Source organism: Ruditapes philippinarum, unplaced genomic scaffold, assembly GCF_026571515.1.
Source record: "Ruditapes philippinarum isolate M1 unplaced genomic scaffold, ASM2657151v2 ctg2584_1_1_1_1, whole genome shotgun sequence".
NCBI lineage: Eukaryota > Metazoa > Mollusca > Bivalvia > Venerida > Veneridae > Ruditapes > Ruditapes philippinarum.
Genome location: NW_026857148.1, coordinates 6,049 through 30,884, shown reverse-complemented (window position 1 = coordinate 30,884; position 24,836 = coordinate 6,049). Strand labels below are relative to the sequence as shown.

Below are 24,836 nucleotides of genomic sequence, written 5' to 3'. Positions count from 1 at the left end.
TTTCGTGAATCTTACCATGGTTCAGTTTTATCAGTGAAGTTAACTAAAATGCCTTCGCCAAATTTTATTGAAAACAGTAAATAAATAAGCAACATGATAGCAAGTGAAAATAACTTTCAATTTGTATTTGAAAAAGCACTAGTCAATAATTCTCAAATGAACAGAAAAGTTAGAGCACTAACAATGAAAGGAGATGTTTACCTGAAGTAGGGGTTGAGAACAATAATCTCTTTGATTGTCTTTAAGATCTCACCAACTAATGACTGCAACATAAATATTTAATGGTTAGGTAACATTGTAACAAAAATTTTATGAAAATTTCTAGAATGTTTCTTGCAAATTTATTTGGGAATTAAGTAATGCCAGCAAAAAAAGAAAATTTCAATGTCATGTACAAATATCATGAGTTTCCATATTGACTAACACTTGTTCTAAGATTAAAAATATTTACACTTATACATTTGGAATTGCAGTACTCGGTAGCACATTTTTTCATGAGACATAATCAGTAACTGTATAGTACAAGCTTAAAATCTACCATTTTTACACCTTAAATGTAAAATTTTCAAAACTATTTGTTTATGTAAAGAATGCAACTCCTCATAATATACTGCTTACCTTCATTTCCTCATCTTTAATGAAATGTTCATCTTTCAAGTTTTCAGTTTCCACCATGATCACTCCATGCTGTACAGCCCTAAGCATCTCACCTCTGTGTGAGAATACATCTTAAAAAATAACAAAATTTATACCAGATTAAATCAAGGCATGTCAGCAAACTATTAAACATTTCTTTTAACATTTCAACCTATACTGCCAGTGATTTTTGTAATACTGAACATAACCAATTATATGGCTTGACAATTAACCAAATATCTTACTGGCATTATAGGCTTGATAATTAATCTTACTGCACTATGTGTCTATAACTTTGCTGTCAGTAACAGATTTTACCCTTGCAATTGAATAAATCTGTGTCATCTGATCATTTCTCAAATTTTAAAATCTTTCCATTTCTCTTCAAAATGAACTTGCATGAATGACATTTGAAATATAGTCTTTAAAAGACAAGACTGGACCAAAATCCTGTTAAACTTACATGTCATTTTTCTATAAAAAGAAGATCCAACAAGAATTCAAATCCTGTTTACTTAACACTGTCTCACTTGTTACAAGATATATTATATCTACCTCTAACACCACTAAGACATTTCGGTGTGTCATCCTTCTTTAAACGACCTAATCTTCTCTGTCTCCTGGTAATTCTCGCAGGTTGTTGTTTATCTAATCGTTGAACTGGTAAATAGAATAAAAAACACTGTAAAAATATCAACAATTATAATTCTAAATGAATGCAAAGTTAGCGGACTTGTAAGATTGTTTTCAATCAATCCTTCAAGGACTGTCTTCCAACATGACTGGTATATCATGTTACAAGTATGAAGTATGACCTTGCAAATTTACTTACTTTTATTATATTGATAAAAAACTCTCTTGCAATTATAATTATGCAGACAATTTTAGTTTCAAAGCATAACTTGTTGCTTGGAAATAAATATTACACAGTAAGAGTTAACTAAACATATGATAAATAATTTCGAGTAACAGTTAGATCTACAATAGTTTGGTACTTTGTGTGGTCAAAATACTGCTCTGTTTTCATGTTGTTACTTTTATAAAAAATAATTTTATATTAAGCACCACTTTCTTCAGGTTCAAAAATCTTACATGCTCTAAAACTATTATTTAAACACTGTTAAACTAATGTTTGCCCTTTCTAAAGAAGTAAACATTTATTCCTTTCTGTGCCTTTCATGACAAATACATTGGTCATCCAAGTATTTTTAGGCAATCATTCAAAAATTAAACTTTGGAAATAATGGTAAAACATCATACCTAAATGTTTAGCAACTGCTTCTAAATCATCACCAATATCTGGCTCATGGAGTTCTTGTATCAAAGATATCCTGCAAATAATTCATAATAGTGCACACTGAATCCTTAGCATTCATATTTTTCATGATATATTTTTAACAACTTATTTCTTTCAGTCTAATCAGTATTGTAAAGATCAAGAATATTGAGTTTCCACTTAAATGAAGCTATTACATGTCCATAGCACATATCTATTTCAAGACATATGCATGCTCTACATTGAATAACTGGCCATTCATACAACAGCTTGTATAGAGAATTTCATGTCCAGCCCCAAGTCAGATTAAAATCCAAACAACTAATAAAATGATAAGAACCAAAACCTTGAAACCTCTGTTTCTTGTCCGCAGAAGCATCTCTTGTCTGTGAGTATGACAAGTTTCAGACTGACGTTTTTATCACCATTATAATATGAAACTTTCTGATTGAAAATTTCGAAATAAAAAGACAGAAATTTTCTGTGTTTTTTTACTAAAGATACAGACATGGGTGAAAAAATAAAATTAGGAATTACTTACCTTCTAATACTCTTTACAGTCATTCTTAGCTTATTTTCAAATGTTTGCATTCCAGTGATCTCGACAAAACTTCCAACACTGTAAATATCTGACAGCTTTTCTACAACATCGTTCTCATTACTGCAATTCAAAAAAAAAACTGTTAGTTTTCACTACATTTAATACATTAATTTTTGATGAATTTTTGCAGTTTGCAAAGTGTTTGATATTTTCCTACGGTTTGTAAATCAAGTAACAGTATATCAACAAGAGCCATGTCAACATGGCCATCCCCCGCCGAATGTGTTTGCTCATTTGAAGAATGTATATGTAGTAGAACAGAAAAATTCTATTTTAAGAGGTCTTTTGGTAATGAAAACTGATGGCTATAGTGATTACAGATTTGAAACCTATGTGAATACTGATGAATGAAAATAACAAAGGGCAATAACTGAAAAATAATGCAGGGTAGGTTATCATTCTTGTGTGCTGCATCCCTCCTCAGTAAAATCTATCCACCTATGAAGTTTCAAGTTGATACCTCAAATACTTTTTGAGAAAAAAATTGAATTGAAAAATTAAGTATGAAAAAAACAAAACAAAGGGCAATAACTCAAAAATTATAAAAGGTAGAGTTATCATTCTTGTGCAGTGCACACCTCCTGAGTTAGATCTATGCACCTATGAAGTTTCATTTTGATATCTCAAAGGCTTTTTGAGTTATGCTCTGGACAAAAATTAATTTTGAAAAATAACAAAGGGCAATAACTCAAAAATAATGCAGGGTAGAGTTATCATTCTTAAGCACTGCACTCCTCCTCAATGAGATCCATCCACCTTTGAAGTTTCAAGTTGATACCTCAAATACTTTTTGAGATAAGCTCTGGACAAAATAGCATAAAAAAACAAAGGGCAATAACTCAAAAAATGTAAAGGGAAGAGTTATCATTCTTGCGCACAACATTCCTCCTCAATAAGATCTATCCACCTATGACATTTCATGTTGATATCTCAAACACTTTTTGAGTTATGCTCCACTCAGGTGAAAAATTAGGTATGAAAAATAACAAAGGGCAATAACTCAAAAATTATGAAAGGTAGAGTTATCATTCTTGTGCACTGCACACCTCCTGAGTGAGATCTATGCACCTATGAAGTTTCATGTTAATATCTCATAGGATTTTGGAGTTATGCTCTGGACAAAAATCAATTTTGAAAAATAACAAAGGGCAATAACTCAAAAATCATGCAAGGTAGAGTTATCATTCTTGTGCACTGCACTCCTCCTCAATGAGGTCTATCCACATAAAACATTCCTCCTCAATAAGATCTATCCACCTATGACATTTCATGTTGATATCTCAAACACTTTTTGAGTTATGATCCACTCAGGTGAAAAATTAGGTATGAAAAATAACAAAGGGCAATAACTCAAAAATTATGAAAGGTAGAGTTATCATTCATGTGCACTGCACACCTCCTGAGTGAGATCTATGCACCTATGAAGTTTCATGTTAATATCTCATAGGCTTTTGGAGTTATGCTCTGGACAAAAATCAATTTTGAAAAATAACAAAGGGCAATAACTCAAAAATCATGCAAGGTAGAGTTATCATTCTTGTGCACTGCACTCCTCCTCAATGAGGTCTATCCACCTATGAAGTTTCAAGTTGATAACTCAAATACTTTTAGAGATATGCTCCGGACAAAAATGTCGGACGGAAGGACGGACGGACGGAAGGACGGACGGTCGGACGGACGGAGACTATTTCTATATCCTCCGCCGAAAATTTTCGGCGGGGGATAAAAACAACAAGAATTTGTAACAGAGTTACCAACATCCCCGTCTCGGGGAAGTTTTATATGAAGCATAAAATTGTGTTATTTCAAAAGATTGAGGTATGGATCTCAGGACTTTCTGCTAGATCTGCAAATGTAACAATAAATTTATTAAAGAAATCAAATGAAACACAAAAATTAAAAATCTATCATGTTAAGCTTTGACCTCTAAGTGTCACTTTGACCTTGGAGGGTAGGGGTGCAGGTGTGCTTGACATATTGTCTTATTATTGTAATTTTTTGTGCCAAGTATTTTCAAAATCCCTCTAATTATGAAGAAGTTATAGATGGGACACAAAATATACCCTATAACAAACTTATGTTAATCTTTGAGTTTCTACGTGTGACCTTAGAGGTAAGGACCAATGTTTTGAGCCTGACATATCGTCTTATTATATTGATAATTTGTGCAAAGTATTTTTAATATCCCTTGATCAAGTTATGGACTGGACACAAAATATACCCTATAACAGACTATGTAAATCTTTGACCTCTATGTATGACCTTAACCTTGGAGGTAGGGACACAGGTGTTATGCATGACATATCATCTTATCATTGTGACTATTAGTGCCAAGTTTTTTCAAAATCACTTGATCTATGAAGAAGTTATGGACAGGACACAAAATATACCATATAACAGACTGTTAACCTTTGACCTCTAAGTGTGACCTTGGCCTTGGAGGTAGGGGTGCAGGTGTTGTATTTGACATATTGTCTTATTATTGTGACTATTTGTGCAAAGTTATTTCAAAATCCCTTGAATTATGAAGAAGTTCTAGATCGAACACAAAATATACACTATAACAGACTATGTAAATTTTTTCCCTCTAAGTGTGACCTTGACCTTGGAGGAAGGGATGCAGGTGTTGTGCATGACACATTGTCTTATTATAGTGACTATTTGTGCCAAATATTTTCAAAATCCTTTCATCTATGAAAAAGTTATGGACTGGACACAAAATATACCCTATAACTAGTGATGTTCCGATTGTCGCAAGTCGCCGATAATCAGTTATGTAAAGCGACAATAATCGATTCACAAAAATATTTTTTACGGATGTCGTCGAAAATGTTTCAAGTATCAAAGGGTATTAATTCTGACGGTAATTTCCTTTTAGTAACACCTTGCCGACTGCAAAAAAAAATCATCTCAGAGACAATTTGGAGTTGAACAGGATCTAAACGTGATGTAATAGTAATAAAATGTGATGTGAATGTTATTATTTCACATCCATTGAAAAATAAAATCTATTTCGTAAAATTATGACTATATAAGGTTAAAACTGTTTTGAAAAGTGGTAAATGAAGTTCATGTTACTGAATATAATCAAGTGCCTTGGGAAGAAATATACTTCCCTATTTCTTTTGAACGCGACTTTATTCGAAAAGTTATCCATTATGTCCCATCCGATTGAACCGATGATCGAATTGGACAAATTTCATCTGATTTTCATCACTACCTATAACAGACTATGTTAATCTTTGACCTCCATGTGTGACCTTCAAGGTAGGTGACCAGTTGTTGCACATGACACATCATCTCATTATTGTAAACAATTGTGGCAAGTATTTTAAAATCCCTTTATAGTTAAGAAAGTTATGGACTGGACACGCCAATGTTGACCTTGAAAGAGCAAATACGACCTTGACCTTGGAGGTAGGAGTCTGGTTGTTGCGCATGACATATCGTCTTATTATAACAAACATTTGTGCCAAGTTATTTCAAATTCCTTTGATAAATGACAAAGTTATGGACCGGACACGAAAGTGTGACAGACGGATGGACGGACGTACTCACAAAATGGTACTTATGTGACTTTTCCTTTGATCTTTTTGGCCATTTTTAGTCACACAAGGCTTAAAAAAAGACACACAAGTAAAAACGGAATGAATAGGATCAAAGAGAATTTACTGTTACCCATTGTTCTCCAAGTCACACAAGTACCTCTGGGTTCATACGGACAGACGGACGGAGCCTATTTCTATATCCCCCTTTTTTCTTCGAAAAGGTGGGGGACAAAAAAAACTGACAAAATATATTAACACATATGGTTGGAGAATGGTTACCTTTCATCTTTTTTTAAGAATACTCCTGCATATGGCAAGTTAAGCCGTGCTTTACGCTGGATTATATCAATTAATCTTTGATCATTAACCTGAAATATACAAGTTTTTTGTTGATATTAAAACAATTGGTTTCCTTCAATGCATGAAAACAAATATGTATTTAATATACAATATTAAATATATGCAATATACAATATATGTGACAATTCAAATGAGATTTCGGAGCAAGATTTATCCAAAATAATACATTAGTATCAGTAATATAATATCAAATTAGGCAAAGCCTACATGAACGGGGAAGTCTGCTAAAAAATAATTCATTTTTCCAATTTAAAGGTGCCATTCTGTATTTCATGCACCGCTTAACTTGACGATCATTATTAATCCGAAAAGTTGTGATTGTTTCGTTATAGGAATACCCTGCCAAGTATCATTGAGTTACACTGAAAATGATGGCGCCCAACTAAGTGTCAGTGACACTGAAAATTTCATTGATAGGTATAGAATTCTATATTTTCAGTAATTTTTCTTTATTTGGTTTCCTTTTAAATATAAACGTGTAGTCTATAGCCAGGCAAGCCAAAGCCCGGCCAGCTTCACAGTCCCGACATAATAATTGCATCAATTTAAATTGTTATACGGGGAAGTAAAAGTCCGGGCCCGCGAAGCGTGCCCGGGCTTTGGCTTGCCCGGCTATAGACTACACGTGTATATTTAAAAGAACATTCATATAAAAAACAATTAAAAAATATATAGAATTCTATACCTATCAATGAAATTTTCAGTGTCAGTTCTAGTTAGGCGCCGCCGTTTACAATGTAACTCAATGATAAAAGGCGGTGTATTCCGATAACGGAACAAATCTCAACTTTTCGGATTAATAATAAACGTCGAGTGTTCCGAGTGAAAACGGAAGTTGGTACATATAATACCGAATGACACCTTTAAAACGGAAAAATGAAAGGATTTTTTACCGACTTCCCCGTTCATAGGCTTTGCCTAATTTCATATTATTACAAGATAGTTTAATTGTTATCACAAGGATATATTCATAAATACTATTTTTATTTATACGCGTAAAGTTCGAGCGGTGCCGAAGGCCCCGCGAGGGCTGTAGCGCTCTAAGATAACATGTATGACGCATATCAATTCAAATGAAACCAAATTAAAAGTAAATGAAAATTTCAAAAAAATATATATCCTATACCTAATGAGCTGTGAAAAAATCCTTAGTTAACTGGGCGCCGCCATTTTGAAATCTTTTTTAGCTAAATATAGATATCACAGCGCTTTTGATGAGCATCTACATAATTCAGACTATTGCTAGCAGACGCATGCTAAATAACACTTCCGATGAAGAATGATGTACAAAATCAGAAAATAAACATTTATTTCATTCATAAGAACTATAGTAACGATGATAAATGTAAAAAGTTTCTTTTAAATCCTTTTTGATAAAATTAGCACATTAAAAATAACGTAAAAACAACATTATGTGATTAGAGATTAACAGAAAATGGCGGACGGGATTTTCCATGCACAGTGGTCCCTCTTCCGGTGATAGGTTGAACACCACCAATTTATTTGTTTCTGTTTACAGTACAAAATACCTGCATTTACTTTTTAACGAATTGCATGAAATATCTGGTTAACATGTTATGCTTAAATCATAAATCATAAGAGCTTTCCGTGCCATAGGTAGTACCTAATTTCATATTAATATCGTTTAAAGTCTCATTTATCAAAGTTCAAAATAGATTTGGGGATTCCAAGATATTGCTATTATACTCACAACAATTTGTTTCATAAATTTTGGGAATAGTGGAGTACGACTAATTGCAATCACTGGCACATTTGGGAATACATCTGGGGGTGACATGGTCGTGAGGGTATTCATCGGGTATTCAATCACTTGCCCATCATCATCACCATCATCGTTGTCATCATTAAAATCGTCTCCATTTACCCCTTCATTTCCATGTACTCCGCTGCTAAATTGAGCAAATTGACTGTAATTTGAAAACCCGCTTCCTCTCACATTTAAAACTGTATTAGGTATTTTAGAGTGTGAATCATTAAAACTATCAAAATTAGTAACGGAATAAACTTGATTGTGAACTGTGTCTTTGCACTTCTTAGTGTTAGACTTAGGTTTCAATGTCAAACTAGGTTTATGAGGTATTTTATAGCATTTTGACGTTTCAACGTCAAAGCAACAACTACAAGAAGAGAGAATCTTAACATAGTTAGCCTCTGTTAATGTTGCACTCAGATTACTTTTACGTAAAGAACTAGAAAAAGCACTTAATTTATACGGAGTTGGGAAACACGTTCGCATGGAGGCAGACATGTTGATCTGTGTGAGTAAACGCTTTTATCTCAAGGGAAAAGAGTCAACTCGGCCCTATACCAACTCGGCATGGGTCAACTCGGCACGGGTCAACTCGGCCCACTTTAAAAAAATATATTTAAAGTAGTAATATTAAAAAAAATATCAAACAAAAACATGTTTACTTAATAAATATATCATAATTAAGCTTCTAATTAATTGCAGGTGGTCAGTAATCAATTTTAAATGAATGCGTCACTCATAATTATCACCTAATTAATCGGTATCCTTACGAACACACTGATTGATAATAACAGCCTGTGACAATAAGAGTCCCTTTAATGTCTTTAACCAATTTCATTTAATTTGTTTGTAATTGTCAAAAGCTGAAAATTAAGTCCGTGTATTTTACATAATTACAAATATTACAAAAAATAGTGATTACACAAACCTAAATATAAATAATTGAAAAGTGGGCCGAGTTGACCCGTGCCGAGTTGGTATAGGGCCGAGCTGACTCAGGGGCCAAGTACGTTTTAGGGCCGAGCTGACCCGGAATCATCTCAAGTACCCAAAGGCTAAAAAAATAACAAGAAGGACGGAAAACTGACACAATGTCTTTCCTCTTAGTTTGAATTTACATAGACAGTATTAAATATTGATTTATGATTATTAAAACTATTTTTAAAGAATTTAAAAAAAACAACCATTTACTGTATAGAATAAACCGAATTTCAAAACTGGTCACAAAATTCCCTTGGTCCATTTAATTGGTAATTTTACTGAAGGGTGCTTTAAATAGTATAATTTTGCTGTTATTTCTTTTTCTTTCTTCACACCACACTGATAATGTTAATCTATAGCTTTCACATTGGCACAAGATGCCAAAGTTCCCCTTGCCTATTTGGAAAAAAATCACTTTTGTTTCGTAAACTTGCTGAAAAGTGTGTTCACATCTAATAATTCATCTTATCAAAAATTTTAAATCCATGCGATTTAAACAAACTAAAACTTACCATGACAAAAACAGCCAGAATAATATTCCAGATAAAAATTAATTATCATTTCATCAATATATTTCAAGAGTAATCTATAGCCATTTGCTCGATGAATAAAGATTTTGTTAGACAGTCAAACAAATTTAAAGAAATATATAGCTTGCAAGGAATTTGAATCATTTTATATATAATTTATATAGTCTTTGTATACCTAATGTATACATGTATACATAATGGATCAATTGTAAATCACAAAACAGGTTTTAAATTGCTGGAAAGATTCAGTCTTTGAAAAGTGAACTGGTCTATAATTAGTATTAAAAATAACATCAAAACATGGAAGAATTGTATTTGTCAAAAACTTGATAATATAGATCCTACATTGCATATATTTATGCAGCAGATATTATATTGTTCTGGAACAAAATACCATTATTCATCATTTTAATGTACATATTAAATCACTTAAAACTTTGTCATCCCCCCACTTTTATTCAAGCAATATTTTGTAACAATATCCAAATTGTACATTTTTATTTTATCAATATTTGAAAAACTTGCCCATTCTAGACCACTCCACATTAAAATGATCGCACAAACTCACCTGAAAACTCATGCACACATGGAGAAATGTAATTGTAATTTGTTATAATAAAATTAGGGATTTAAACATTTTGAATTTATGTATTTAATGTTTATAATTTCCATAGGGATTTAAACATTTTGAATTTCTGTATTTAATGTATATATTTTCCATAGGGATTTAAACATTTTGAATTTATGTATTTAATGTTTATAATTTCCTTAGGGATTTAAACATTTTGAATTTCTGTATTTAATGTTTATATTTTCCATAGGGATTTAAACATATTGAATTTCTGTATTTAATGTTTATATTTTCCATAGGGATTTAAACATTTTGAATTTTCGTATTTAATGTTTATATTTTCCATAGCGATTTAAACATATTGAATTTCTGTATTTAATGTTTATATTTTCCATAGGGATTTAAACATTTTGAATTTCTGTATAGTATGTGTCTATACATGCATGTCTCTCTCATTATCCAATATATAAAAGTAGCAAAGGTGGCCTTTGCTTATAGAATGGTTTCTTCAAAAAGTAATAATTGACATTAAAAAAAGAAATTATTGCATTTATTAAGTTTTATTTGTTTTAGTACATTTTCAATTAGTTAATTTTCCAGGGAAGTGTGGCAGAAATAAAATTATCAGTGTTAACTTACATCTGTTCCTGCACTGCAAGGTTTTGTTTTCGCATAAATATAGCAAAATTACGTCCAATTTGCAATACTTGGGCATTTGGTGTGGTTTTTAATCCAAACCGAGCAAAGTCTTTTCCAGGGTTCAATAGTACTGAAGTTCTTGGTATTAAGTTACTGCTGACTAGTGCTTTACCGTGACATGAATTTACTTCAGGTTTGATGTAAATATAACTTCTTAATCTGTCTAAAGAATGTGCATTAAGTGATACAAGCAGAATAAAAAGTAAAACAGCAATGATTTTAAACATTTTAATATGACAATGATATATGAATTAAACATAGATCTATCTATCCTCTCTCTTTGTAATCTTTAATACATATTGTAATATGATGATGAAAATTATAAGTGACCATTTGTTCAATTCACAAGATGACAGAAATTCTATCTTAACCTGCTAGATTCCTTAAATAGAATTGTCCATTTTTCAATTTTTGAAACTATCCATTATTAATTTTGGGTATATCTAGATGCCAATAGTATACAGCCTGGTCAGATTGCATTAATTGGCATGTGCCGCCAAAGCTGGCTTGATTCTATGTGACTACTGTAGACCAAAACATTTGAAAAACTGATTCCATATTTCATCTTTTTCATTAAATAGTTAAAAAGAAAAAGACAGAATGAGTATCCCAGTTATTTAAAGCATCTCATCATATATTAACATTATAAAACATTCCCTAACAAAATAAATATTCATAGCTCTGCTTAGCAATGATCATGCCCATGTACAGCCAGCTTTCATACACTCTTAATAGATCATACTACATGTAATAAAATGTGAACACTCCTTCGAAAGTCGAAATTTTTGATAAAATTCAACTTCTGACAGAAAATGTAGTGGGACTATCTCTATCGCTAGATATCTGTTTTTCAACATTTATTTTCTGAAATACTGCCAGTTCCTGTATATGATGCACTTAAATGTACATGTATATGGGACCAAAATAATTCAAAACTAAATGGTATTCAGTATTATTTTATTGAGGACACCTCAAGGTAGCCCCCTCCTAATCTCACAAATTCTCAACTTACCTTAGTTTACTCGAAAATGACTGTATCACGGGGATGGACAAATCTTACCTCCAAACGATGCTTAACATTCAAACAAACATTTATTGAAACATTTATTGAGATCGGTCTCAAAATAAAGGAATTGCTGGTCAAAATTTCATCCGAGCTCCATATGTGCTAAAGAGATCCATAGGTGATATAGGAACTACGGATCACTTTCATATAGTAATTGAATAGCAAATCTAAAGGACCAATTAAAGTTCCGTAGCTTTGGCTGTGAATCTCAAAATTGAGCATCGGTAAAAACTATATGTGAATTTCCGCTGCTCCAGATGTGCGCTTTAAATAACTCGATATGTGGAGGAGAAAATAGTTAAATCACAGAGTAAGTTTTCAATATTTTAAACATATAAAATTCAAAGCATTTTTAAGAAAATCGAAATGTGATTCTGAAAGCACATTAGGTCGTGTGTTTGGTAATTTAATATCACTACCTCAATAGGCTAACTATCTGGTGCTAGCAATATACATAAATGCTAAAATTCTAAAACAATACCGAGTATATAAAAAATTTGACACAGCGAATACTACTAGTATGATAAATAATTCACCATCGAGAAAACGTACATGTAACTTGGACAAGATTAAACAGCTGACAAATGAAATGGGCCATATCTCTGTAAAGCTATTGTTTCATATACTAGTAAACCTTTCCCTAAATTATTTAAATTCGTATAAATAAAACGTCACTTCAAGATTCCGCAAGTGTATTTAATAGATTTTCATTCACATGTACAAGTATTTTGTTATTGATTGCCATGCAGAGAATTGCAAGTAAACTTCTTCATAAAAACTGATAAATACTGTTTTGAATTAATAAAATTTTATTTCATCCAAAAATTATAGCGCCGATACAAGCGCTGGATACAAGCGAACCCTGATGAAAAATAACGAATAAAAAACAGCCACAAAATAATTAAATGTGAATTACGATGTAATAATATCTGCTATATGTCCCTGGGAGGCGAGAACCCAGTAAGTAACACAGCGTATGTTTTATACGTTTATGACTATTCATTGTACACTACTTGGTAGTACATAAGAGGCTGATACAGAGTGCCTATGTAACATGATACATATATCTACATCATCATAATTATATTATATGGATACTACATACGGTACGTTTCATTTGTAGTTTAATGAGATGATAACCAAGAAAACTATATGAACATGTACATCATTCTTTCTTTCGCCTTTTCGTTTTACTTTGCCTGACTTTTACATTAAAAGATTATTATGCGGAGATAAGATCGACAATGTTAATTAAAGCAATAAATTTATTTAAGAAAATAATGTGACAAACAAAGTTCTAATACAAATCTTATTGACGGTTTGTGTGTTGTAGAGCTGCTGTCATAAGAGGTGTCTCAAATATGGTGAAATAACAAACAGTTAACATGCTATCAAGAAAGGTAATTTATTTAGATTCATTTCAGACTTGTAATTGAGTTACTTCCCCTTAATTGTTATGTTAATTGTTGTGTTATACATGTAGCAGTTTCACCCGAGCTCTTAGTCTGGTCTTAACAACATGTGTTTAAGTATTCACAAATAAAATAAATGTAAAGGTTAGAATCTTGTTATCATCCATGCAACATAGCAAAGCCATTGCTTCTTATTGATATGTTATATCGGGGTATTAAACTTATTAAATACCACACATTTGAAGTAATGTAGCTGTACATTTTAAACAAATAACACTACTTTATGAAACTCACGGTGCATATCCATATCGGTACCCTCTTTGCGAAATCTGCTGAAACGGTACCCTCTCTGAACATGCACAGGTCATTCTCTGCTAAAAACAAACCAGCGATGGATACCAATCCAGTAAAATTTCATTGTAATAAGGAAAGGAGGTATGTCACGTAGAAAAGATGTATACCACGGAACACTAGGATGTTTTATTTATGTGCTGATTTGTCATGTCCCCGATTTTCATGTACTGCAACTTAACAATAAGCTACAAAAAATCGACATGTCTTGCTTCGCCCATCACCTCGACATATTTTTCGGGCTGAAATGAACCTGTGGCTTGATTATATATGCATCTTACATATTTAATATGTTCATATACATATCATCTTCGGACAAATGGCAGTATATTGTCAAAAATAAATGTAAAATTCATAAAAACACCCTACTTTCGGTTTTGCAGCGGCACGGGCTACCTCTCTTCATTTGAATTTTTATATCACAGGTACCCTCTCATTTTTCAACACATGGGTACCCTCAAAGCACGACATATGCTTTTATTTGCGTTAATCGTTAAGAATGTAATAGACCTATCAGGCCCGTCGTCACGATTTTGTGATTGGTGCGGCCAATTTGGTAGATTTTAGCCAGAATCTAGGGGGGTACGGGGGCATGCTCCCCCGGAAAATTTTTTATTCTAGGATGTTCTTAGGGGCGTTTTCCCATATATTTGGCACATTTTACAGCCTGTCGCTAGAACATGTTATAGTAAAATGTCAACGATTTTTTTACAGATTTAAGTGCGTCGTTAGTTTTAAGGGTGAAATTTAAGGTTTGCATAACGGACGGACAGGTGAACATAAAAGATGAATACATGTAATTGATATTTGGCGAATGAAAAATAAACATTCTAACACTATCGGAATTTTTTCTTTATAAACAAAGAAGGCCCGAAGCGTGCATTATTCTACAACAATGCACTCGCCGTTCTTATTATCTCCCAGTGTATTTTTACATTTATTCTTCTGAGCTCCGAGAATGTCCTTTCACTGGTAGCATTAGCAGCAGGCATTACTAACAAATTCTTTAACAAAACAATGACCTCTGTTCTTGCACCGATTGTTTTGACACAAATTTCAAAGCATCAGGTAGAGTAACAGTACTATTTTCTGATTTGTCAAAATGTGAACGAAGCAGCTGAAGCTGCACCTCTAAGATGTCTCGGTTAATATCGTTGCCATATAAATCACAAGCAAAACCCAAGTTTTCTAGTGAACGGTCTTCAAAGGCTGTGCGGCCTTAATAAATAAATCCTACACGTTCTGAAGTACGCGATATCTCGGTTGGTCAAATCTTTCTTTAACACTGGCCATGGCAAGATCGATTGCTTCAAAATACGTAGGCCGGAACACGTCCTTCACTGTAATAATGTAATAGAGTAATTGAATGAGTTTATTACTGAATTTATGTAAATATATTATGCGAGCCTCTGGCGAGTATAATATTTTATTCAACGAGTTCAATAAATTCAGTAATGAACTTACACGAATTCAATATTCTGTTTATTACATACCAAAAATAAGTACTTTTTGAAGTGAAAAACAACCATTTTTCATTGACACCCATAGAAAAACGCTAACATTTAGTGTGTATAACGCAAATGACGTCAAAATATATGCTCGGCCGTGCAATACCATTTTCAAGGAGTCGCAAAAACAGCACGGATATGTGATAAAAATATGACTTTTAAACGGTTGCCGTGTATATTCAATAAAATATTATCAAGTTCTCGGAGAATTCAAGCATATTCATAATGCACATATATATACATGTATATACGGTGAACTGTCCGAAGCCACGTCGATGTCAATTAACTTCACATTTAACTTCGTAGGACCCCTACATACACCGTCAATTAACAGTGTCCATTTGTTTCTTCGCGTCATGTTTGTATGTTACCGCGTATTGCATTTAGGGGCCAGTTAAGTGTCAAATTGCTAATCAGCGATGCGTGTTTTTGTTTTTTTGTTTTTTACTCATTTTTGGCCAAAATATTGGTCCGGCCAAGGCCGGACCGGCCGGACCATCGACGACGGCCTTGCCTATTTACATAAAAGTAAAAAGTATTACATACACACTTAACGAATAACGCAAATAAAAGTATGTGTCGTGATTTGATGGTTCCTATGTGTTCAATAATGAGAGGGTACCTGTGATTTAAAAATTCAAATGAAGAGAGGTAGCCCGTGCCGCTGCAAAACCGAAAGTAGGGTGTTTTTATGAATCTTATATTTATTTTTGACAATATACTGCCATTTGTCCGAAGATGATATGTAAATGAACATATTAAATATGTATGATGCATATATAATCAAGCCATAGGTTCATTTCAGCCCGAAAAATATGTCGAGGTGATGGGCGAAGCAAGACATGTCGATTTTTTGTAGCTTATTGTGAAGTTGCAGTACATAAAAATCGGGCACATGACAAATCAGCACATAAATAAAACATCCTAGTGTTCCGTGGTATACATCTTTTCTACGTGACATACCTCCTTTCCTTATTACAATGAAATTTTACTGGATTGGTATCCGTCGCTGGTTTGTTTTTAGCAGAGAATGACCTGTGCATGTTCAGAGAGGGTACCGTTTCAGCAGATTTCGCAAAGAGGGTACCGATATGGATATGCACCGTGTATACGTTGCCACGAGATAATTAAGTCTTGCGCACGATATACTCTGTCGTGGTCACGGGTTACTAATTCGTGGTCACGAGATAATTAAGTCGTGCGCACGTGATATTTTGTCTTGGCCACGGGTTACTAAGTCGTGCGCACGAGATAACTAAGTCTTGCGCACGAGATACTCTGTCGTGGCCACGGGTTACTAAGTCGTGGCCACGAGATAATTAAGTCTTGCTTACGAAATACTCTGTCGTAGCCACAGGTTACTAGCGCACGACAAAATCAACCAATCAGATAGTATTCATGAAGATTATATATATGCTATACTTCTCGAGTAATGATATGCAATATTTTGTAATGGTTATATAAGTCCAAATTTACAACATATGAATGAAACATACTTTATTCATAATTATTTACTTTCTATTTAAAAAAAAATGAAATCCTGTCCATCCAAGAGTGTATAGTGAGTACGCAATGTAAAAAAAAAGTTAATATTTTGTGCCATAATTCCCATCCATTCAATTTTATTTACTTGGCGCTCACGTGACATGGAGCAAGCGGAATGTACCTCACGGGGGAGAAAGTGTTACACGAAGGATGGAGTTCTTATGATAACTTGTCAAGGAGTTCTTGTGATAACTGTCACGGAGTTCGTCGGAAAACTATTGTAAATACTGCAAAGACACTCGTCAAAAATGGTAATTTACATCTTTAAAAAGTGAGTTTTAGGTGCTAAATTAAACTTTAATGATTAAGCTTGTCTTACGTTTTGTATTATGTGTCAAGAACTAATTCATAGTCCATTTTTCATCGCCTCTTGCTTAAAAACTGGTAGTTTTGAGTAAAATTTCCAAATTATTTGCCAATTCGCAAATATTGACCTGTTTATTTCAAATCTTCATCCTTGCAATACATAATTACTAAATTATAATGCAACAGTGCAAACATAAAGCCCCGGCTAACAAATTTTTACCCGATTTTTCAAACATCCCGGAGTTCTTGTGATAACTCAAAAATATGTCCTGGAGTTCTTATGATAACTTTTGTTACAGCCAATGTGTTTCTTGTGCTAAATTACGGCACGTTTTAGCCTTTTTTATTATACAATAAGGTTGTCAATACTTATGAAATATAATACGCTCATCCTTTGCACAAAAATGTGGATAAAATGTTGGTCTTGAGTGTCTGCAAAGGATAAACAGGTGATAGGCTATCATCTACAGTAAAGATTGAATCAGCGACAGTATCATGGCCTAAACCACAAAACAATTATGTCTAACACGTTGATCTCAACCATATTTCTTAAGCAGATAATATATAGTTGTGCATCGCTTATGTAAGGGCTAAGTAATTTGTATCATATTTTATACCATAATAAACAAGTACATGTATAAAACCAGGATAATTTCTTCAAACCTATGTTTCCAAAAAGTACGACAATATGATAAAAAAAACTCATCAACTGCGGTTGGTTCTATAACTACCGATCTCTCGGTCCCTCTGGGTTCGAGCGAAATAAGTTTGACTAAAATATATTTTTGTTATCAATTACAGCAAAATTAACAGAGTTTCCTCCGCTAAGATTACAAAGGGGAAATACCCATCAAACATCGGCAGAAATATATACATAAAGACACCATACTTGAGCGCATTTTATCATGAAAGTCAATGCCCTACATCAATCTTTTTTCAGTCTACGAAATCTGCGTCAGCAAAAAAAAAACGTAAAAAAGAAACGGGGATAGGATATCTCAGTAATATCTCTTTAACTAAAATATACTCAAAAAGAACATTATATATCCTCATTATTGTGCAAAAAACACTCTAAAACGTGCCGTAATTTAGCACAAGAAACACATTGGCAGTACATAAGTTATCATAAGAACTCCAGGACATATTTTGAGTTATCACAAGAACTCCGGGACATTTGAAAAATCGGGTATAAATGGGTAAGTCGGGGCTTTATGTTTGCAATTTTGCATGATAATTAGGTAATTATGTATGGCAAGGATGAAGACTAGAAATAAACAGGCCAATATTTGCGAATTGGCAAATAATTTGAAAATTACTCAAAACTACCAGATTTTAAACAAGAGGCGATGAAAATGGACTATGAATTAGTTCTTGACACATAATACAAAACGTAAGGCAAGCTTAATCATGGAAGTTTAATTTAGCACCTAAACTCACGTTTTAAAGATGAAAATTGCCATTATTGTCGAGTGTTTTTTATAGTATATACACAAGTTTTCCGACGAACTCCTTGACATTTATCATAAGAACTCCTGACAAGTCATCATTAAACTCCATCCCTCGTGTTACAGTACCTCCCCCGTGTACCTGTAACGTTCAATTTATTTTAAGTAGTAATAGGACAATCTTTTTGTAGATTTTATTATCTTGACCATTAACAAGATCAACTTTTGGTCGATCACCAAATTCATTATAACAGTCAATCTTATATTTAAGTCAGCTCAACTTGAAAATGAAAAAATGACTACACTGCCAGACCGATATACTGCACGAAAATATCGTGCACTCATGTCATGCTTTACTAAATAGCTTGACGATGACACCGTTATCTTAAGGAAAATAATTTCCTTCTAATTTGTATTTCAAACGGAAGAAGTTATTATATTTTACTTCGGAATCTGATTCTGTCTCATTCTGAATTGATGTTTTTTAAAATCTTGTTTTTCATTGGTTGAGGCACTGCTACGCTTGGCTGTGCACGTTTTAATTTGGAGGGGTTCTGAAGTGCGTTGATAAAGATATATTTATTACTTTTTCTGTTTGTTCATCAAATTGTTTATGGATTAAATATTTGTAATAAGGTATGTTTTTGATTAACTTTTGGCAGCAATTCATTTGTAGTTCATTCGTTATGATTTCATTAACGTTTGGCTGTATAGAGTCATAAAAGAAATACATACAAAATGGCGGTAAAATACTAAAAGGAGTCTAAAAGGACATAAAAAATCCAAATAAAAATCTGAATATCACTCTATATCTTTAATATCTTGACAAAGTATTTATAACCTCTTTATCTACAGTTTCATATCTTGACAATGTATTTATAACCTCTTTATTTACAGTTTCTACGGATGTCACAGGTATCTGAAATTCGTGCATTTTGTTGTTGTTGTGGAAGTGCCGTGCATAGGTACGTTATTTTCATTGACACGTATATTATGAATGTAGGACAAAACCCCACACGCCAAAACACCAGACATCAAAATTTATAGAGTGAACAAACCCCCACACATCAAAATACCAGACCTTAAAATTTTATAGTGAACAAACCCCCACACATCAAAACACCAGACCTAAAGATTTTACAGAGTGGACAAACCCCCACACGTCAAAACACCAGACCTCAAAATTTATAGAGTGAACAAACCCCCCACACATCAAAACACCAGACCTTAAAATTTTATAGTGAACAAACACCCACACATCAAAACACCAGACCTCAAGATTTTATAGAGTGGACAAACCCCCACACATCAAAATACCAGACCTCAAGATTTTATAGAGTGAACAAATCCCCACACATCAAAACACCAGAACTGAAAATTTTATAGAGTTGACAAACCTCCACACGTCAAACGTAGGACAAACCCCCACACGTCAAAACACCAGACCTCAAGATTTTATAGAGTGGACAAACCCTCACACATCAAAACACCACATCAAAATTTGATAGTGGACAAAACGCCACACATGAATTTTCTAGAGAATTTTCAAAACCCCACACCTTTAATTTTATAGTGGACATAACCCCACACTTACAAATTATTTGTTCAATTTATATGATTTTGATCTTGTAAGAAAAGAACAAAACAGAGTATTTACTAAAGTTTGACACATTAGTATAGTTACTTTCATTATTTTACACAGTTCCTTTGATCATGATGGTATGTTATATTTCATTTCAATACAAAAATGATATTTCAAACTGTTGAATCAAAATCAAAGGGTACACATTCAAATATTACAAACTGTTAAATAAATTAATAAATTAAATTAATTGTCAAATAAAGTCCTTGGTTAAATTTGCTTTGCTGATACAATTGTTAAGTGATCTAACATTATTGTACTAATGACTAAGTCACAAATGTCAATGGCCGCCAGGCGGCATCAATTTATCCTTAAGGTACTTTAAATTCTTAAAAAAATGGGCCATTTTTAAAAAAAAATATGCACAGGTTAAAATAAAAACTACCCACTCTAAATTTGTTCTTGAAATTTTGCATATCAACTAAAAGGAAGGTTACAAGCTTCATGAAAGTAAGAAAGAAAAATTGTATTGTTTCCATTCATTGTAAATTATCTGCCCTTGAATTAACAAAAAAGTCAAATTCAAGGGCAGATAACTCAAAAAATGAGAATGGTGACCGCAATTTTTTTTTTCACTTAAAATGTTTCTGTTATCATTTTCTAACAACATGCCAAGTTTAAAAAAATTCTATTGAACAGTTTTAATTTTACCTATATGTCCATATATGAAAACTTCCGAAAACGTCTTTAACACTATAGTGGCAACATTTTTGATCCAAATATACTGGAAATTGGTCTGAAAGTTTGTTTTGATGATTTCTAGGTCAAGTTCGAATATAGGTCACCTGGGGTCAAAAACTAGGTCACACTGCCCAAATATGGAAAAACCTTGTTAACATTCTAGTGGTCACATTTTTGACTCAATTATCATCAAACTTGGTCAGGATGCTTGTGTAGGTAATTGTGCAGATGAGTTTGACATGGGTCATCTCAGATGAAAAACTGGGTCACAGGAGCTAAAAATAGAAAAATCTTATTAACACTTTAGTGGCTACTGTTTTGATCCAAGTATCCTGGAAATTAGTCTGAAAGTTTGTTTTGATGATTTCTAGGTCAAGTTCGAATATAGGTCACCTCAGGAAAAAACTAGGTCAGACTGCTCAAATATGGATAATCCTTGTTAACATTTCGACTCACCTGTCATGAAACTTGGTAAGAATGCATGTAATTGTTCGGATGTGTTCGATGGGTCAGGTGAGCGATCTAGGGCCATCTTGGCCCTCTTGTTTGATATTTTAGGCCTTACCTTATCAGCAACAGAAATTAGTTAAACTTCCCAAAATGAATAACATACAATTAGGGATAGAACTTTTGAGATTCAAGGTAATTTTTTTATTTTAATTTTCTATCTTAAGATCTGCTTGAACCGTTTATTTGTTTGCATTTAGAAAAAGTAAAAAAAGTTGAATGTTGCCCCCACACGGCTCTTGTTCTTTTCTGTTGCCAGCTACATAGAAGCTTGTCTGGACTACTCCGGTGCAATTTCATCCAAACTTTACAGGAATGATCATTACCAACAGGGTCTTTAAAATAGAAATATTTGAAAGACCCTGTTACCAAGTATAGTTGTGCATAATATTGGCATATGATGTTCAATGATATTTTTCAGAATTATGGCCCTTTAATAATTATTATTTTTTACAATTTGTACGGACTACTCCTCTTATACCACTAACATACATGCCATATTTCCAGCCACCCAGATAAGGGGGTTTGGTTTTAAAAAGCAGGGGATTTGGACCAAAAGTAGGGGGATTTTTAAGCAAGCACAAACCAGTCTTAATCTTAAAATGCTGCAAACATATAATTTAATTTCCCCCATTTTATTATGAAAATGAGCATTTCTACAACATCATTTGATATTTTCAAGTTTTAAACAAAAATAAATAACTACATTGTGAAACATGTATTTGAAATGTGGTACATCCGAAATCACATACTTTCTCATAAAATAGCATGACATTGTTGATTCTTTCAGCAATATACAGTATATAGAGACTGTCATATGTGACTTTCCAAGGGACCTTCAAAAAGGTCACATATGACAGGGAGTCTCTTAATACAGTCTTAAAGAAAATTGAAATACCATCTTTATACCATTGTGACCTAACATACATAACTGTGTGAAGGAATAATATGTAACCAATTGCAAATAAACATAGGTACTTAAAAATATTTGATGTAAATTAAAATAATAATCCGTGTAAAACAAATATAATTAATTGCATGTGTGTCATGTAAAATTGCATTTTTGGCTTGCAGCCACGGCAGCCATCTGTTTTGGAAAAGTTGTTCCGGTTAGGTGGTTTCGTGTTTACATTTGTTAGTGCATGATTGAACGGGAAACCAGCTGCAATCGTGCCAATCGCAACTTTTCGGCCCTTTCCGTCACTCTTCGGATTAATGATAATAGCCGATGTAGTTCCGATTGAAATCGTGACAATTCGGGCGATTCCGTCATACTGCGGAATCAGACGAAGTAATATTACGGAAATCTAAGCTATTTTAGTTACTTCGGTAATCCCAGTTTGTTTTCTATTTTTACTTGATTTATCGGTTTAAACCGTAATAAATTATAAACGAATTTGTTCGGTTTCAATTCCTTTTCAAGACGCAAAAGTTAGTTTCTTTTATAATTGTTTTTTGTCTGTATTAGTTTTATACAATAGAAAATGGTTACTGTAGTAGTATTCCGTCTCCAAAGGGTGGTCCTGCTTACCAAAATCACATAGAATATTAGTGCATGATCGAGTTGTATTTAGATCTAATGAACGCAATTCAATGTCTTGGTGAGGTAATCTAAAAACAGCCCATGCATATCATTAACCTTACCACGTGCTGATCTACAGATAGCGCATCGTATCTGTGATCGTGTAACATAGTTGATACATGGTTATTAATTGGTACCACGTAACGAAGTATTTTAGTGCATTTACTTGTCTATAAAGCTGCTATATAAATGAAATTAGCAACTGCCAAAACGAATGATTTCTCTGCGAAAAAAGTGGAAATGAAATGTGCACACTTGTTTCCCTTCAGTATGATAGATAGATCTCCACGTTAGTATTTTTACAATTGATTATTTTCTTTATTAGTTTTATACAATAGAGAATAGATTTAAATCGTTTTGACAAAAAATATTCGTTTTTACAAAAAAAAAAACTAAGTAAACCCTTTATGATATACAAATACCATAATTCAAAAAAAATTGTGATAATAAATTGAAACAAAAAAAAACAATTTTAAAGGGTTGGGATGAAGGCACAACTGAGCAAGCCTTTCCTTTTAAAAGGAAACTTTATTATTTTTGTATTAGATTTATATTGAATCATTTCTGTACAAATAAACTTGAATTTGATGCATTCAAAATCCTTAAAATAAATAGCATACTTTTAACAGTCAAAGTTTTTTCTCTTTAAATGAAATGTCTATCAACATTTTCACGGAGAATTTATGTAGCCATAGAAAGGTGAAAAAAAAATGCTGCCTTAAAAATCTTTCTTTGGCACTCCATATAAGCAGTAAAAAAAATCTGACACAAATCTTAATCCAGTTTGCTCAGGTCATTATGTACTTCACACATCAATTTGTTAACACACATCGATTGCATCATGCTTACCATATTTGGCAGTAGACGCTACGTCACTTGATACCTGTATATACATGTTAACTGTAATTGATGCAGAGTTGTGTAGAGGTTGTTTGAAGTGTACTGACTACTGACTTAATTATTTTGGCCCTTTGAGTGTTAAAACAGGTATTATTTATTTAATTTAATTTATCTGGTTGAAACGGATTTTCACCTCTTTCAATCCCTCCTCGGTGTTCGTGGGTTACCGTGAGACAAAGCTAGTTTCAAACATTGCAAATCTGTCATTCTTTTAGTTTCTATTGCCTGATCATTATTTTTTATCTGCATCATTCCCTACTTGAATTATCAACTTCAAGGGGTTACATGTCCCAACAACAATTGATACGCGACGCATTCAGTATCGGATGCTGTCATTAGTTAAGCACTTGCAATACTGACACTGATTGACAGGTTTATCAAAGGAGAATAATTGTCATATTCCATGTCAGAGTAACCAACAATGCAAATATTCTTTAGACCCCTGCTGTTTAATGGGGAGATATTACTTCAGGCATGTATAGTTGTAAAAGTTCTTTAAGTCTATTGTTAAATTATGTTTATTGATAAAAATGATGCTTTATTTTTTTTTTGTTGGTTGAATTTTTGAAAAGCGGGGGATTTCTATCCCACGGCGGGAGATCGGGAGACACGGTCGAAAATCGGGGTTTTTTTGTCCCCTGGTGGGGGATATGGCATGTATGCACTAATGCAATTACAATGAACCTTTATAAGATTGGTTGGTAGCTCAAGTTTTTGTGCATATTACACAGGTTTTCTGCTGAATGATTTTGGGCTGAGTAATGGTCCTTGAATAAAAACTTTTTTTTAACCTTTAAATGATTTTTGTGTCTCCTGCTACACAGTTGCTGCAACATGCAATTGGCTATCATGAGGCAACACATGTGATCACTGATTGCCCTTGTTAATTATAGTTGGTAGAGCAGGGACTCGAACTTG

General features: G+C 33.1%; 1 protein-coding gene across 1 annotated transcript in view; it reads right to left on the bottom strand.

Annotated features, from left to right (window-relative positions):
* The window catches only part of LOC132748934 (lon protease homolog, mitochondrial-like), a 29,773-nt gene extending 21,082 nt beyond the window's left edge, over positions 1-8,691 (bottom strand). The window contains exons 1-7 of the mRNA XM_060738605.1: positions 8,133-8,691; positions 6,341-6,429; positions 2,454-2,573; positions 1,897-1,967; positions 1,192-1,296; positions 619-728; positions 202-263 (exon numbers count right to left, since the gene is read on the bottom strand). Of these exons, the coding sequence (XP_060594588.1) occupies positions 202-263; positions 619-728; positions 1,192-1,296; positions 1,897-1,967; positions 2,454-2,573; positions 6,341-6,429; positions 8,133-8,690 (1,115 nt within the window). The 5' untranslated portion in view covers position 8,691. The remainder of the gene's footprint in view (positions 1-201; positions 264-618; positions 729-1,191; positions 1,297-1,896; positions 1,968-2,453; positions 2,574-6,340; positions 6,430-8,132) is intronic.
* Between the last annotated feature and the right edge of the window lie 16,145 nt (positions 8,692-24,836).